Raw genomic sequence first — 18,283 nt, forward strand, 5'->3', positions numbered from 1 at the left:
CAGACTAGTAGTGTAGCCTACTAAGTTATTTTTTCCTTAATGTATGTTTCTGAGTTTTCCTAGTATTTGTAAAAGTATGTTTATTGCATGTTCTACCTTCATAGGTGGATTCCTTCATAAGTAGTTGGCAAGGTTTGCCTTTGCATGAATGTGAAAGCATAATTTGTTAGCATCCGTAATACATTTTTATGACCGTGTGGTGTGAATGTGGGAATCCCCTTGCATGCTGGTGATTAGTCACCATTGCAAAACACCCAGAGGTGGCTCTGAGGGTATTATGTAGATATGTAAATGTAATATTGCTTCTGCGTAAATGTTTGCCTTCAGGTCCAGGATCTATCAATTGAGCAATGTCGAATAATTTCGATTACAGAATATTTAACTGTTTAAACGGATGTCACTAAATATTCAGAATAACATCGGAAGTCGTAGTTATGTTCTGTGGTGATCACGCAATGCTAACACCCCCATTGATAAATAATGGTCTCTACCGGCGTATCGATTATTTTATTCTCATCTAGTAAGAATTGAAACGGAATAATTATAATAAAATACGTTTTTAAGTACACCAAACGCCGATGTATACGATTGTAAGAAAAGAAACTGGTGCTTTCAATGAGTGCAACAATCTAGTTCACATCCACCCAATTTCTTTAAATTGACCTTGACCGACTAATCGTTCCTAGCGACAACAACAACGCACCGACGCACGTAGCTAGTCATTAAGTTGCGGCAAGGAGCTCGCAATCAGTGTAAGAGATACTGGCTCCTCTACCGTCTATTTCACGGTTGCGCCACGCTTCCTACGGTGGCCGTGAACGAATTGGAGTTCGTCCTTCGAATAGATGGCGATCGGAAAGAAAAAAAATCGCAGTTGGATGAGAGAGCTTCTACGGTATCGCAGTTCCCAAGTTGCTCCTGAGGGAGGATAGTCTCTCGTTGGAATTGTAAGTAGTCCATTTCGTACTAAAAACTCTTGAAAGTGCTTTTAATTTTATCGGATGGCGTTCGACTTTGAATAGGATTTTGTTGCCAAGTTTTAATGTGAAACCTTCATTCGAAAAATGCTATTCGGGCTTCCAGTCGGGTGGTCTCCCTCCATTCTGCCGACGTTTCGGAACGCGAGTCGGGTTCCATCATCAGGCCTAATGGTGAGTGGATGAAGTTTGCCAGCTTATATAGTCTTCATCGGTCGGAAGGTCTAACGTGATTAGCCGGGAGGCAGTCAATCTTATTTTCCAAAGTGCCGGTTTCCATACATTACTTAGTGAATACCCGGCGTCACGGTGGAGGATGTTACTTGTCAGCCGGATCTCGATGGATTTCTTAATCAGTTTTTCCCAGAATTTAGTCTCGCAGCATAGAATTTTCACTTGGTCATGAGAATTTCCCTTGGTTGAATGGAGAGAGACCACCCAGCTGGAAGCCCGAATAGCCTTTTTCGAATATATTCGTCGGGAGAGCATCAGATCTTACTTCATGAACCCTTCATGTTTACCATTTGGTAGTTCGAGAAGTGCTGCATAAGAGTCGCGGATAAGCTCTCCGAATTATGGTTTTGCCTATTACCGCAGAAAAATACTTGTGAAAGCTTCTATAGTTCAACAGCAGGTGGTATTTTTATCGCAGATCACTGTCGTCCTAAAGCAGTGATTGGAAATTCTAACTCGGAAGGGAACCCTCTGAGTGTTTACGAATGCCTTTTAAGGTCCATAGGACGGAGAAAGAAATAGAACGTGAAATAGAGAAGAACCACATTTTGATCCGTGTTAAAAAGGGCGAACGATTCTACATGAATTTCTCGCCACCACGTGACGATCACGCAACATTAATGAATATTGAAGTCAATACTGATGACACGATTTTTACGCAATGTGTGATGAGAAAAATATTCTTGGCACCGATAGGATATTTCGTGTGTTGTAAAATACGTAACATAATCTCGCAAGCTGCCTCTAAATAAGACACCAGATGATTAAAAGAAAGGTACGAGGAGTGAGAGATTTGTCAGAAAAAGTTCGTCTTTACATTTATTGAGTTTTTTTCTTTCTGTTGACCTCAAATTTTTAACGTTGATTTATATCTGTGAGTAGGTTGTAGGTCTTTAAGAATAAAACTCAGCTAGTTTATCAGCAATTTACTCACTTGCGGCCGGTTTCAATACAGTATTATCTTTTCGATCGCAACCGGTCGGAAGAGAATAAATTATCGTGGAACTAGCAAAGTTTTATTCTCACCTGACAGTCATGAAGGAGTTCCATCAAGTAACGCCTCAAACCATTTCACTTTAAGAATAAAATTCAAATCTGTTTCCAACGCTTTGGTATATTTTTATGCGTTCATCAGGCAAATGAGTGAATATGATTACATTAATTTTCAACGCAAAGGTATTAGAGGTTATTACTGTGTTTTTTTACAATTATGAAATGAAAGAGATAGAGAATTCAATTGAAAATTAATTGAAAAAGGGACAAGAATTTTAACATACTTAAAAAAATAAAAACTACACATTTCACAATGCATACAAAATGATTGTATTTCTTTTTAAATTAATTTGCATTGCATTCTTTATCTTTTTTATTTTATTACTGTAAAAAAATGTAGTGGCATTTCATACCTTTACGTTTTAAAATAATGTAATTATATTCATCCTTAGCTCTGATGAAGGTGTAAAAATATACCGAAACGTTGGAAAAAAATTTGCATTTTATTCGTAAAGACCTACAGTGCAAGACACTAATCAACGTTAGCATTTACTAAATTCCTCCAGTACTTTCGGGGAGAAAGAACTCCTATACATTTAAGTTCGGAAAATATCTGTCTTATTTTATCTTACATGTCGAGCCTGGAAATACGAGGGGGTCATTGAGATGATGTTTTCACATTTTGCTATTCAAAGTATTTGTTCTTCGTTGCTCGAGCTATCTCAGCGTAACACGCAGACTCCGAATCTCTAGCAGCTCCCAGCTCGATGCACGTAAAAGCTGTGTGACCCGGTCTCTTTGCTCATAGCTGTTTATGACCAATCTCGCAAGTTCCCTTTGTATTTTATTTAGGTGACACTGTAGCGTAGCCAGGGGGATCCAAGGGGTCCGACCCCCCCCTGAAATATGAAACCACAATTATTTTCTTTCATATAAGGAAACGAAATATTAAAAAATAATGAATTTACAAAATATTTATTCAACAAATGGTCTTATTCAACAAAATTTTTCGATTATGAAAAGTGTTAAATAATTTAAAAACCCATTACTTAGTCACTTGTTTTTAAAAAAAGTTCCCCCCTGGTTTTGGACCTTCCCCTTCCCCCCCCCCCCCCCCCCAACGAATTTTCTGGCTACGCCACTGAGTTCACCCTTTTAAATCTTTCTGCGGCGTTTCCCATTTGCTTGTCGGGTATTCGAGGAGCAGCCTGACGAGTGCGAAGTAGCACTTCTATTTCACTTATTCGTCCGAGGACCATTTCACATCGCTATTAAGGAGCTCATCGCCACTAACCCTTCACTGAATTTTGTTTCATATCTGATACACTACACTCATTGTCGGTTATTTCTGAAGGGCACAATTCTTCATCTCTACCGCATCGTGCATCAGATATGATACAACCTGTCGTTAAACTATGTGGTTCTCGAAGCAGTCAGTAGGTGCCAAAGGTGATCAGCTTCTAATTTTGTTGAAGGAAGTCAGCTCCCCGCATGAGAAACGAGTAAGAGGATTTACCCGAGTGATATCTATATATGTTGTTAGTAAAAGTACCGGTGCCAATGAGAAGTTTTCAATGAATAATTGAAGTGAAAACCTTTTGAGGAATATTGGTGAATCTGTGACACATATCCATTTAATGTAAAAGTTATCTATGCTAAAATAGTTCTTGGAGTGTAGGTTATGCAAAAAAGTTATAGCCAACGTTTCTGTTTATTTAAAACTATCATCAGGGCATAACTTTGTGCATATTTATTGATATAAATAAATTTTTGTACATATTTATTTATTGTAAATATATTATAAATAAATATTTGTACATATTTATTTATTGATATAAATAAATATGTACAAATTTGTACATATTTATTTATATCATAAACATAACATAACATAAATAAATTAACAATATATAACATAAATAAATATATATCATAACATAAATACAAAAATAACATAAATAAATATATATCATAACATAAATAAATTTGTACATATTTATTTATTGATATAAATAAATATGTACAAATTTGTACATATTTATTTATATCATAAACATAACATAACATAAATAAATTAACAATATATAACATAAATAAATATATATCATAACATAAATACAAAAATAACATAAATAAATATATATCATAACATAAATAAATTTGTACATATTTATTTATTGATATAAATAAATATGTACAAATTTATGCCTTGATGATAGTTTTAAATAAACAGAAACGTTGGCTAAAACTTTATTGCATAACAGACGTTGACCTACACTCCAAGAACTATTTTCACATGAATTAAACGAGGTCAAGATAAGGAAAAAAATAATTAAAGTTATCTATGGTATGGTATGGTATTTGGAGGAGGCGACCGACAGCTGTGGTCATTTGCGCCATGAGGAAAGGGTAGGTAACGAAGGGTGGAGAGAAATCTGGCGTCGGCATTAGCCTGCTCTTTACGAAAGGCGCCAAGGGGACCACGGCTTAACGTCCCATCCGACGGACGGAGTGTTGCGCTTGAAATATCCTCCACACAACATTCAAGCAGGGATCGGGTAGTCTCTGAAAATTCTCTGCCGCTGCCGGGATTTGAACCCGGGCCCTTCGCGTGGGAAGCCAACACTCTAGCAACCACACCAACCCGATCCCCTTAAAGTAATCTATAATCATAGTTTATCCTATGTGAATTGAAATGTTTCCTTTAAACTTAAGAAATAGCAGAGAAGTTATCAAAATGTAGTAATTGAAGCGTTTCCGGATATACTACTTTGCGAAAAATATTTTTGGCGCGCATTTAGAAAATCATGCAGTTGAGGGTTAAGATGGCCCTGGAGATGGTCGCTGACAAATGTCACCCTACCATGGCATGCACCGACTCGATGACCGTGCCACAATCCATCTCCACTATTTTCTCAATGCACCCTAGTATGCAAGATATATTCAATTCCCCCTTGATGATCTCTCTAAACGGGGGCGTGAAGTGTCATTCCTATGGGTTCCAGGGCACGTGGGAACAGCGGGAAATGAAAAGGCAGATGCAGCTGCAAAAGCGGCACTCACGCTGCCGGAACACGCTTTGGCACTTGTACCTTATCGGGACACACTCACTGCTTTCTATAGAATTGTACCTACTACGGCATTGGAGTGACGTATAGAGAAACGTGACAAATAACAAATTGCAAGTTATCAAACCGGTTAGGAGGCATCCATTAATTATGTGAGGCTTTTAGGGGGAGGGGTTCAAGCCGAATGTCACTCAATCTCACGTGGAGGAAAGGGGAGTCCTTACTAGTATCATTTAATTTTTTCGAAGGAAACAGTGTAAAATTACGGTCTTAATAATCTTAAATACTAGTCTTAAGGAATCTTAAATAAAAATAATTTAGAAATCAAAGACAAATCCAACATGATGAACGCATAGGCTGATATATTTACACTGAAATTACGTATTTTGAACAATCTCGCATGTGATTAGAGAGTGGGGTTCAAGCCGATTCACACCCAATCTCACGTGGGGGAGGGGGGAGTCTTGACAAGTATCACGCATTTTTCTTCGAATGAATCAGTGTAAAATTACGGCCTTAAATAATAGTCTTGACTAATTTCAAGTAAAAGTAATGTAACAAGCAATAGCAAATCCAACGCAATGAAGCATAGATTAATGTAAATAATGGTCTCTGCCGGCATAACTATTATATTATTCTCATCTGTAATAATGGGAAGGGAATAATTATTGCCGAGTATAGGATTGTACGTAAAAAACATGGTTTCAAAGGGTGGAAAAATCTAGTTCGCATGCATCCAATTTCTTTAAACTGACCTTGACCGACTGATCGCTTCTAGCGATATCAACAATGTACCCACGCACGTAGCTAGTCATTGAGTTGAGGTAAGGAGCTCACAATCAGTGTAAGAGATATTGGCTCCCCTACCGTCCATTTCACGGTTGCGTCACGCTACCTACCTCCCTCATGGTGGCCGAATGATTAAATTATTTACACTGAAAATACGCATTTTGAACAATCTCAAGTGAGATTAGTGGGAGGGGGTCGAGCCAAATATCACCATATCTCACAAAAAGGGGGGGGGGGGTCTAAAAATCGGCAAATCACCTCACGTAATTAATGGACACGTGAGTGTGGCCCTCTTCTGTCGGCAGAAGTCGTAGGGAGGAGGTCATCATTGCAAGATTGAGAATCGGACACAGCACCCTGACCCACTTATATCTCTTCACTCTTCCCGCATCGATGTGGTTATTGTGACTGCCCTATCACTTGGAGACACTTCCTGACTGAGAGTGGCGAGTACCCGCTTGCGCGTGACAGGCAAGACGCCGGGGAAAGCCTAGAATACATTCTGGGCAATGAACCTTATCGCTTAAGCCGTGTCGACATTTTCCTTAGCAAAACTGGCCCTATAAATACAATATCGATGGCTAAGTTCTGACAACATGTATCTCAAAAATAGTAGATTTTGAGGAGAGCAAAAAAAAAACGATTAATATTTGTTACTTGCACGCTGAAATTAAAAACTAAAAGTTCATAAAATTGAAAAAGAAGCATTCATTTGCAGAAAAAGGGTTGTTTTTTGCATGTTTTTTATTTTTTAAGTGTTATTACGCTTTGTTTAAGATGCCTGTTTCAAACCGGCCGAATTTGAGATAAGTACGTGTTGTTAGAACTTAGCCACCGATATAATGTTTAAAAAAACTTATGTCCGTAATCTTCAATTGCTGCCCTGTTAAATTGGGAATGTAATTTATCATATTGTGGCAATTACATTGCTTGAGGTGCTAATGTACTTAGCCGTCGACGCGTCATGGATATACGTGACGCGAGGCACTCGTAACCGCAAACCTACCTCCCATCCCATAATTCGCTTGACGAATCTTAGCTTATCAGGGCTCTGCCGCATATATTTCCCACGTGTATTCCCAAAGGTAGGTTTAAAGTAATAATTACTCGCATGACTTCATAAATATGACTTGACAAATACTTCCACAACATATATATTGGGATTATTTGACTTTCTACGATAGAAATATACTGCCGCTCCATTCTATCAATTTTTATCGATCCTCACTTCAGTTACAGTGAAACTTCCTTAATTTATAATGGATGGCAGTATTCCTTCAGTTTTCCTGCTGCAAGGAACCATGTTCTGAGTGCATCTCACTCCGCATGGTGATCATCTTAGCATTTTAAAAACTAAGACTGGACTTCCGGGGAGTATTATATTGGAGGAGGTTGACCTACATATTGTTTCCCTCATTCGCTCAAGCTACCTTCTTTGCTGTTTTACCATTGCAAATCCGAATGACTCTATCGTCCTATTATTAATTCGTAAGGTAGGCTATCCTTATTTTATAAATAAATATTAATAAACGTATTACTCCAAACTGTCTCAAATTTACAACTTTGGTAACAAAATAATAAAGGATCTTTCGGTAACTTCAGTGGTTAACACCTGTGTGGAAGCCATCATCCATCAATTTAAGTACAATGCTAGTCACAAAAAATTATAATTTTTTCAAAACATTATAAATATCTCATTAAATATGACCACCAAATATAATTTCATCACCACGAGCCAACTTCCCTCGGCGTGAATAAACTTTTTTTGTGTCAAGTCGTTAAGTCAGTGACCTCCATATCGTTAATGAGCGCGCCATAGACCATTTAGGTTAATATGATCCTATTCAAACAAATGACTCGTGACACATAACATGGGGTTTAGAAGATATCAATTATGATGGACTGAAATTCCTTATCCCTACAGAAATTTGCTGTCTCTTCGAGGAGTATGTATGTAAATATACAATCGTAAGGCAATTTTATCTTCATTTCCAGGGGACAGTGAAAGCATACGCACGTACAATGGGAACCAAAGACGAGGAAATGTCAATAATTAGGTGCCCATATGTGGAGACGATGAAGGATCTAGTAATACCTGATGTGTCATACCCTGCCTTCATTCTTGAATGTCTGAGGAAAAATCAGAAGCTACTTGCCGACAGAGTGGCTGCGGTAAGTATTCTCGCCAACATAGTATTATTCTTACTGATGTAGTCCAACAGAAAAAAACGAAGGATTATGGCTATGGATTACTAGCAGGCAACCCAGCGTTCCTCGGGAACAAGGCCGTAGCCAGAAAATATTTTCGGGGGGGTTATGGAATAGTAGACAAACATAAAATATACATATTTATTATAAACCCTTAAAGGAAAATATAAAAATATTATTATAAAATTGAATTTAGCCTTCTAGCTTTTTTTTGCAGCGACCAAATGAATTAACTCCTCAGTGTTGATGTCAATTCTGCGGTCCCTCAGGAAGCTCATAAGTCACTCACCTCTCTACTAATTCACAGCACTATTATTTCACACACTGCACTACAACTACGCACAGTGCACCTACAAATTCGCTCAGATAATTATTGACGTAAGTCGCATTGGACTGCTAGATGTCCGTGCGCCGCTATATAATATCGTCGTGTGAGCAACAAACCAATAAAGTATCTATTTAATTTTTTTCATTTCGGGGGGGGGGGGTGTAAAATCCCCCTTGATCCCCCCCCTGGCTACGGCCTTGCTCGGAAAGGATAGCACCAAGAGAAGTGGGAAAGTTGAAATTCATGGTCAATCGGCAGAATTTTAAGGCAATGAAACAAAGGAGTCGTGATATGTGTATGTAACAGAGTGGAAAAATCGATTTATGTTAACCGCGCGCGGGATCAGCTAACGATCAGCTCCTATACCCCGCTCCACAGCATTGACCGTTATGTGTTTTCGTTCGTGAGTAGATCAAAAACGTCGTGTGAATGCATTCCTCAGTAAAAACGTTTTCACCAAGAGAATAGGGTGGTTTCTCATTTTTATAATTGCCTAAATCGAAAGATTATAACTCCCGGAGTACGTATTTCACGCTCTTAGATTTTTAAATGACGATATCTATTTTTCGCGATCAAATGAAAAGTTAACCGACGTTTACCTATGAACTTTACCTCTGCATGAACCTTAGAGGTCAATTAGTGGATAATATACGGGTATTAGGACAATATATTGACTGGGGCACCATTTAAAAACCATGTATCGACACCTTTGTTGGTATGCTATTCTTTTTGCCACCCTTATAACCTTGACTGTGACCTCACTGGGTCAACGGTTGAATTTTCGTAAAAAAAAGTTTTATTTTCGGTTTTCTCGCCTCAGAAAACATAAGAATAGAGTGGTTTCCCATTATTTTTTATTGCCTAAATCGAAATATTATTACTCCTGGAGTACGCATTTCACGCTTTTAGATTTTTAAATGACGATATCTATTTTTCGCGATTAAATGAAAAGTGGAAATTTTCAAGCGCGCGAAAACGCGACGGCCAAGTATGAATGCTGGGAAAAGCCCGTGCGACGTCATTCTGGTTCCCGCTGCCGCCGTGTGAGGTGACCTTGGGGCGAGGATATGTGCGCCGCAGCTCTGCAGGCTGCTAGCAGGTAGTGCTTGGCATAAATAAGGATTATTAATACCTTATCAAACGAAGGAAACTCTCCGACCATAGGCAACTTTAATAGGTGATTATTAAGAGATGTTTCCCTGAGCTCTGTGCCTCATGCATGCATTGGTAATCTCAGATGATGTAAAACTCCTATATACTCGTACAGAATCTAGGTCCATGTGACGTCACGTGGAGTGGCAACTCATTGGCGCCAATCTGGCCTTTTTTTAAATGAGGTTAAAATTGACCATTAACATTCTTCTAAACTGGGATTTCTAAAACCAAATAATTTATATATTATGAATACACTAATGGTGGGTAACGAATCGCAATCTATGCCTTTCGTTTTCTTTGATGAAGGAAACTATCTTGCAGCAGAGTTGGGCAAATTTCAAGTACATGTATTTTAAATACCTATTTCAAATAAATTTTTATTTCATATTTTGTATTTTCGAACGAGCTATGTCATGTATTTTTATTTGTATTGAAAATAAACCAGAATGAGAGTATTTTCTAATTGAAATACTTAAAATACTGAAAGATATGCATGCGCAATTTATCAGCAATTCGATCGGTGAAGTAAGACGGGATATTAGCTTTTTGGTTTTTCACTGCTGACATTTGGCAAAACTACCTATTAGTCGGTCGCATTTTAATCGGTTTTCAAAAATGTCCGCGGCGCTTTAATCTACCTGCTGTACTTTAATGTACCTGATTAATGCAATGCGATCCACTTTTTTCCAATATTTTGCAGTACAATGTCTGCAATTGCGAGGAATAGCAGAGAGATTTTATGAATTTGATGTATTACATCACCTTGTATATAAATTTCGGTTAAAATTGGTAATTATACCTTATTTTGCCCGTGAAAATCGGATCACTCTGTCCGCTAGCGATGCGAGTGGCGACTTTCGTAAACCTATTTAAATGCGCGGAGGTTGAAAAAACATTTAGTGGCTTACTTGAGGATCATCTTTTGTAATATTCCTTCTAGGGCTGTTGAATTTAGGTTCGTGATGATGACACCTACCAAATTTATATCTTTTCAATGGCATATTAGGAAATACTCAAGTGTGCTTTTTTCCAAGTTATAATAAATGTTGAAGACTTATTCAGGATGGAGAAAATTTGTGCAACGAAATTTGAACCTTGGATGGCTGATGACAGTAGGAATCAAAATTACAAATAATCTTCAGGTTGATAATGCACCGTTTTTCAACCACAGTAAATTACCCCCAAGCGTTGTAAGGTAGTCAACTCCCCAGGCCATTCTATTCCATGTTCAAGTTAAGGTATTGGGTAAGGAAGGGATTGTTTGGAAGAAAGGCAAAGAAGTGATTCAATGAGCACAATACAACGATATTAGAAAAGAAAACAAACGAACACACACACGCATAGTTCACTCACACCCAATGCAGATTTTATCCAATTGTAAGTTACAAAACCCCGCGATAGGAATCAAGCACTTTAGCGCCAGTATTCACTTACGCTAGTGACCGTCACGAAAGGGAAGAGGTCGCACAAGATCCCTAGAATAATTTCCATTCGAAATACCTTCTTACTCAATCCCTGAACACGTTGCCTAGGAATCACTAGAATCTTCATTTTTCTTGAGCCATGCTTTCAGGAAGGATAACGAGAATTACCGTTTTTATTCTAGACTCCTTTTATTACGCCAACTTAATAATATATGTTTTATTCATATTTAACGTGAAACTCTCATTTATAATTTAATTTTGCATAATTTATTTACGTTTAGAACGTCTCCATATACAGGGTGGAGAAAATTGTATCTTGAAATTTTAACCCAGAATAGGTGAAGCCAAGATGTGAGGGCTCAGGGGAGCCCTTCGAGGATACAACGCACCGGGGCCGGGAACCAAGCCAGTGGCTTATACGCCCGATCACCCGGGGAGGGGGAGGAGAGGAAGGGAAAAGGAAAGAGGCGCCGCCGCGATAGGAGCCCGACGACGCCTCTGGGAAAGGAGCGGAAGGAACGGGACGGGGAACGACACCTCAACGCTATAGAAGCGAAGAGGGCCCTACTATAAGCGAAACCCGGCAAGCCATTAATGTTCTAACATAGAGTAAGTATATATACTTACTCTATGATTCTAACGATCTTGGAGGATTATTCTGTGAGGAAGAATAATCCAACGATCAGATCGTTAGATAGCTAATGCCAGTGGAAACGAGACTCCAGGGCGGGCTCGCAAGGATACACTCCTGGGGCAGAGACTATAAGCGCGAGCTTTTATCCTCTGCCCTTGAAGGGGAAGGACGGGAAGGAACAAGGAAGGAGGCGCCGCCGCGATGGAAGCCCGACGACGCCTCCTGGGAGGGGATAGGGAAGGAAGGGAAGGGACGAGGAATCCCTCACCGTCACACAGACGGGCGGGTCCTACCACTAACGAAACCAAGCTTACGCAATTAATATTCTACCGATCCTAGTAGATTTTCCTATGAGGAAGAAAAATCCATCGATCGAATCGGTAGATATAGCTAATGCCAGTAGGGACCAAAACTACTAATGATATTTACGTCGAAAACGCAGCATTTATAAACAACAGAAACTTTGAGCGAAGCCCCCGATTGGCGCAAGTTTGCCCTGTTGCCGGATTCTCTCCACAACTCATGTTTTCGAATGCTTTGCCTGCCGGACGTCGCGATGTATCCAAGGGATCCGGCAACAGAGTAAACTCGCGGCCAATCGGAGGGCTTCGCTCAAAGTTTCTGTAGTTTAAAAATGGTGCGTTTTCGGCCTAAAAATCATTAGTATTTTGTTTTCTAGTGGCATCAGTTATCAAAGGTTAAATTTTTGTCACACAATTATTCTCCACCTTGCATGTTGCCCACTTGGCGCATAGAGCACACCACGAACGACATTTTCCTTAATGTAGAATATGAAAAACTTCAGCGTTTTCCCGACGAAAAATGTTTACATTTGATGAACATGTTGACGTTGATATGGAATTTCTCTGTACACGCTGAAAATTCCAAGATGATAACATACGTTTTAAACAAGGAACACGCGAGGAAATCCAGCAAGTAGATTAGGAGTAATGCGCCATGAAAAAAGACGAAATACTGGTCGAGTGGCTTCCTCTAATTGTAAGATGTATTCATTCGATTAGGAAAATAAGGCCTTCCGTTCAGTGACACAAGTTGACGTAAGTCGACTGGTACCGCAATTGATAAGGGAGGCAATAGAGATCGTCAAAACGCCCAAAAATTTCAATAGAGAAGACGGATACAATATAACCAACGCCTGGAAGAGAGTGTTTAGAAATCCAACCAGTAACGGCGAAGCAGCAAGGGTAACCGGCCAACAACACCGCGGCCGCCAGGAGGGAGAGCTATATATACGCGGCAAAAACACCGAAAGCACCACTTCGACCTGAAGACGCCTGGTGGAATCCTGGCGAAACTATCGTCACCTATGATCACGAAACGCGGCGATAACCCGGAAAATGGAGAAATCCACAAAGACTGGAAACGCAGTTTTGCTTCCCATTCAGAGCTCGTGATGGAAAAATCGATTTCGATTAAAATCGGAAATTGAATTTTAATAGTCAAAGATTGAAATAAATCGAGATCGAACCATGATCTCCGATTTTCAACCCTGAATCGATTATTCTACATCGGTCTTGACCATTACATTTGATATCAGCAGCGTCTCTACCGGCCTATGATAACGTCATCGGTCCCATATGAAAGACTTTTTATCTAAGGCCCATAAAATTGGCACGTCCTCGATCATCAAAAAAGCGCATCGCATTCAGTTGATCGTTCTTAAAAAATTTAATGGAATTGAATCAAAACTTTAATATGCACTCTTAAAATTTTACCAACACATTCAATTACGTATTCTGAGTAATTTTTGCGGCTTGTTTTTATCAACATGAGTATTTGTCGAAGGAATAACATACAAGCTTTGTAGGAGCTGTGTTTTTCGGTAAATTAAATGACCGTTGATTTTTTAGATTAATCGACCTTTTGCTTCAAAATTTCGATTTTCGTGAAAAAAGCTAAATGTTCACTTCGATTTAAAATCGATTGCTCGAAAAATGGATTTTGAACGACATTTTCCATCAATATTCAAAGTGTATCGGACGAATGTACGCACTGGATTTTCGATGCCGTCCGATAAGGCCCCTTGCACACACACTGATTTTGGACGGCCGGTAAAATATCGGCCGTCCACATTCCAATAGTGAACAATGGGAGAGCATTGAAGCTTGCACACACACCGATCACGCGCCGGCACTGGCAAAATTCCGGTTAGCTGCCGGCCATTGTCACTGTGGATCGCCGGCGCCGCGCCGGCTCAAAAACATAGCAACTTATCGCTTGACCGGTAAAAATCCGGCATGTGTGCAAGCATCGCTTCGCCGGTAAAATATCGGCCGATATTTTACCGGCCGTCCAAAATCGGTGTGTGAGCAAGGGGCCTTAGAGATGCAAAAATTCCCTTGTAACATCGGTTGCTATGGTTGCTATGGAAAAGTTATTCTTTATGCTTACATTCCTCACTACAGTAAATAATTTGCTAGCATTAATTAATAAGCTCTTATAAAAAAAATTTTTTTAAAAACCAGCCTTTATATTTAGATTACAGGGGATGAGCAACGTTTATATATGACACAAAGCAAAAAAACTCAGTGACCCCGAAAAACCAAAAGTGACGTATTAAAAAAGTCACTATATTTATTAAATTTTCAGTGAATGGTAAGCCCCCTATGTTTCAAAATGCCACCCCTATGCTTTTAAATGCCTACCCCTATGTTAAAAATGCCACCCCCCTATGTTAAAAATAAACATGTTTTGGGGGGCTATAGGTTGACTGGGGGGTGGTTAAAGGGGGTTTGGAGAGAAAAAGTTATATTTTCATGTATTGTCATCGGAAATGAAGAAGTGTGCAAAATTTCAGCGTTTTTGCTTCACAGGAAGTGAGTCAAATTTGAGTTACAAGATTTGTACCAGACAAACAGACAAACAGACAGGTTGGTGAGTTGATATAAAGGCTGGAAAAAGAAACAATTCGGATGAACCTTAAGTGTGCACCGAATCACGCATGCTACGTAGCATCAAAGCCGTTCCGGATCGAGCTATGGAGCTTTTATAGCGGCTCCGGAGCGAGCATCGCAGCATATTGAAGGTCGCATCAAGTGCATCAAGATTTTTTGATACGCTTGATACGGACCGATACGGACCGTAGCAAGCTCGTGTCAGCCGGTGCAATGCGGTGTCATACGAGACTCATTCTCAGGCATAAGAGACCAATGTTAAAATGAGGGAGATTGTAAACAAATGGGCTCCTTAAATCTTACCTCCCGTTAATATTATATTTCATTTATATAATAATATTAAAAATAATCTTCCTTTTTTGAATCAATTGAGATTACTTGAGATTTAGAGCAAAATTTTAGATTTTTTTCCACTTATCTTGACCTCATTTAATGAATGATAAAATAATTCTCGGACCTATTCAAATTAATTATTTTAATAGGTCCAAGAAATATAATAATAATTATTATTATTACTATTATTAATATTACATTAATATATATTAATAAATGTTTTGTAAGAGTAAAGATGATAATGGAACCTGCTGATAAGCTTAATGCTTAGCAGGACCATTAAAATGCAAAAATAATGTAGTCTTTATTCAAATGTAAATATTTAGCGAACTTAAATGTTTCATTGGAAGATATACTTAACTGAATGAATTATATCATGACTTATTTGAATGGATGTTAACGAATGGTTAATATTTTATAGGTATGGAAGTATTGTTTGAAAAAATTTTTAACTATCAAATGTATTATTTAAACAATTTATCCTTGTAATAAATATATATTATTATAAATATTATTATTATATATTAATTATTATATTAATTTGACCTATATACAAGAATTATTTTATCGAGCAAAATTTTGAAAATAATGTACCAATTAATGCTGGTAGTTGTAAAATATTTACTCCCAGGTTGGAGCATGTTTTGGCATACTTGTGGACCATTAGCAGAAATATAATATTTGCTAAGACAGCATATCACTGTGGAAATTTGTGTAAAGACAGAAACCAAGGCTGCATCGACTTCCAGAGTTAATTTCTACATTCTTAAATTTTGAATATAGCCATAGAACACTTCCATGAAAATTAGAGGGAGATATTTCATGCTTAAAAAATTGGGATACCATTGTATTCTAACTATAGGTTGCTAGATTTGCCCTCCAAAAAATCGTGACAGGTAGTTTATTTTACGAACACAGTACCAAAAATAAATTCAATAACACTGGACGGCATGGAAATCGGCCCTGACACCATTCCTGTAGATTCCTACGTAAAACGACCTCCTAAATCCGAATATGAACTCCGTTTTTCCCCATCACCCAACATTTTCGAGTGGGCACCCCCCCATCCAATTTTTATCACTTTTCGGTCATTTAGGGGAATATTAAGGATTATTTTAGCGTTTAAATTTTTTTCTAGTGGTTTTGAGGGGAGCAAAATCCTAAAACATTAATATACCTATATGGTAAAGAGGCAGATTTGGGGGAATTAGTCAACGTAAATTGAGTAAAACGCATTAAAAATTATCAATTTTGTATTTTTCCGCAAATTTTCACGTATTTTAAAAAATTTCCAGCTTCCATTTCACATCATCCTCCCCCGAATGATAAAAATATATAGCAACAAGAAACATCAGTATTAATAAAAATATTTTGCTGCATAGTATAGCAACAATTATTAAAACATATAGCAATAGCTCGGAAGAATCACTTTACTACGCTGGCCTCTGCCGCCTGTCGAGCTCAGGCTTGGACGGCAATTCTCTTGCTTTCGCAGCTAAAAAAGGGAAAGTAATACTTTCTACTCATACGAGTAATATAAGATTGAGATTTTTATATTCTCATTGGAGTTAAAAAGCAGTATTTCTCCTTGATCATGGAGTTCCACAAAGTATCAGCATCTCAAATCAATTATGTATATTGAAGTTGTCGTCACCTTCCCTCTGTAATCCTCTAGTGATCGCAGAGTCAACTCTTTCGGTGTTCTGGACAAGGATCCTTTTTTCAAAGTAGTTGAAATTGTGCAAAACAGTAAAAGTTATTTTACTCCGTCCTTTTCCAAGTGGATGTCAGTATGTGGGCTTGATTTGTTATTATTACCGTGACTTAATGTGTAATTATGTTACGCGTGTGTAAAAACCATCCTCATCGCTTCAACTATGTTTGCGGTGAATTGACTTTAATATCCCAACAATAACCTCTTACTTTAATTCTTAAAACTGCATATAAATGTTACTCTAACTGCAAAATTGGCGGTCAGAGCTAGGATGCTCCAAGTGTTTGCTGTACCACTTGTTACAGTTATTTGACGAAATACTTGGTCAAACTACTATTGCTTCTTCTGAACTGCTTCCTTTGTGAATACAACAGCCGCGCCGAGAAAAACATTACATCTTACAAAATTGGCCTCTGCGAGAAAGCTTCACTCATGGTTATAAAAATGTCGCTCATGTTTTCCTGTTTCCAACGGAAAATATTCACTTTCCACCATTGCACATCAAATTAGGACGGATGAAATATTTTGTGAAAGCAATCGACGAGACAGGAGCTGAATTTCAATTTTTAACTTAAAGTCTTCGTTTTAGTGAGGCTTAAACCAAGGAAGAAATTCGTGGGCCCCCAGAACTTTTCCAAGATTCGACGTTTATGAAAAACCTGAGTCATAAAAAAATTGAGCTTGCCTTGGATTCTGAAACGTGTGTTAGAACTTTATGGGTGACAAAGAAGTGGTGATTATATCGCCCATGTCGAGGAATTGCTGTCAGCGTTTTAGGCCATGGGGTGTAACATATCACTAAAAATGCATTTCCTTCATTCACACCTGGACCTTTGCATAGAATATTTTGGAGCAGTTTCAAATTAACATTGGGAACGGTTCCATGAAGATATTACCAAAGGAGAGGAGATTTTCAGAGAAGTTGAATGTTGGACATGTTGGCATGTATAGGCCTACTGCTGGTTTTTGTGTGAGAAACTTCTACCTCAGTATAAGGGAAGGGAAAGGGAAATCAAATACCAAATTACTTATGCTATTCATCGTTCTTCACATTTTTTATTTTTCTCTTTCTTGATGCGCGTGTGGTATTGAGGGCGCCAGCGTGGTAGCGTATCATTCTGAACTGTTGGCACAAAATTTCATTTTTTTTCTATGCCGTGTTCTTGAATATTTTTTTAAATGCTAATATGAGATTTTGATATATTTTTCCATCATTCTGGGTTATTTCGGGTAGGGTAAGATGAAATGGGAGCTGAAAAATGAAAAAAATAAGTGTAAAAATGGCGAAAAAAGGAAAGGTTGATAATTTTTTATGCGTTTTTTAAATCATTAACGGAAAATAATCCCTCAAATCTACATCCTTACCATTAATTATCATGCTTTAGAACTTTTCACCCCTCAAAAACTTAATAAGAAATATAAATGCTAATATAATCCTTTTCATTCCTGCAAATTATTGCAAAAGTGATGAAAATTAGAGGGGGGGGCTTATCCCCGAAAATGGTGAGTGA

General features: G+C 38.2%; 1 protein-coding gene across 1 annotated transcript in view; it reads left to right on the forward strand.

The window, feature by feature from the left end:
- Positions 1-1,117: 1,117 nt before the first annotated feature.
- The window catches only part of LOC124162340 (4-coumarate--CoA ligase-like 1), a 34,477-nt gene continuing 17,311 nt past the window's right edge, over positions 1,118-18,283 (forward strand). Inside the window, exons 1-2 of the mRNA XM_046538841.1 lie at positions 1,118-1,151; positions 8,057-8,233. Coding sequence (XP_046394797.1) covers positions 1,149-1,151; positions 8,057-8,233 — 180 coding nt within the window. The 5' untranslated portion in view covers positions 1,118-1,148. The remainder of the gene's footprint in view (positions 1,152-8,056; positions 8,234-18,283) is intronic.

This window comes from Ischnura elegans, chromosome 7 (assembly GCF_921293095.1).
Source record: "Ischnura elegans chromosome 7, ioIscEleg1.1, whole genome shotgun sequence".
Classification (NCBI taxonomy): domain Eukaryota; kingdom Metazoa; phylum Arthropoda; class Insecta; order Odonata; family Coenagrionidae; genus Ischnura; species Ischnura elegans.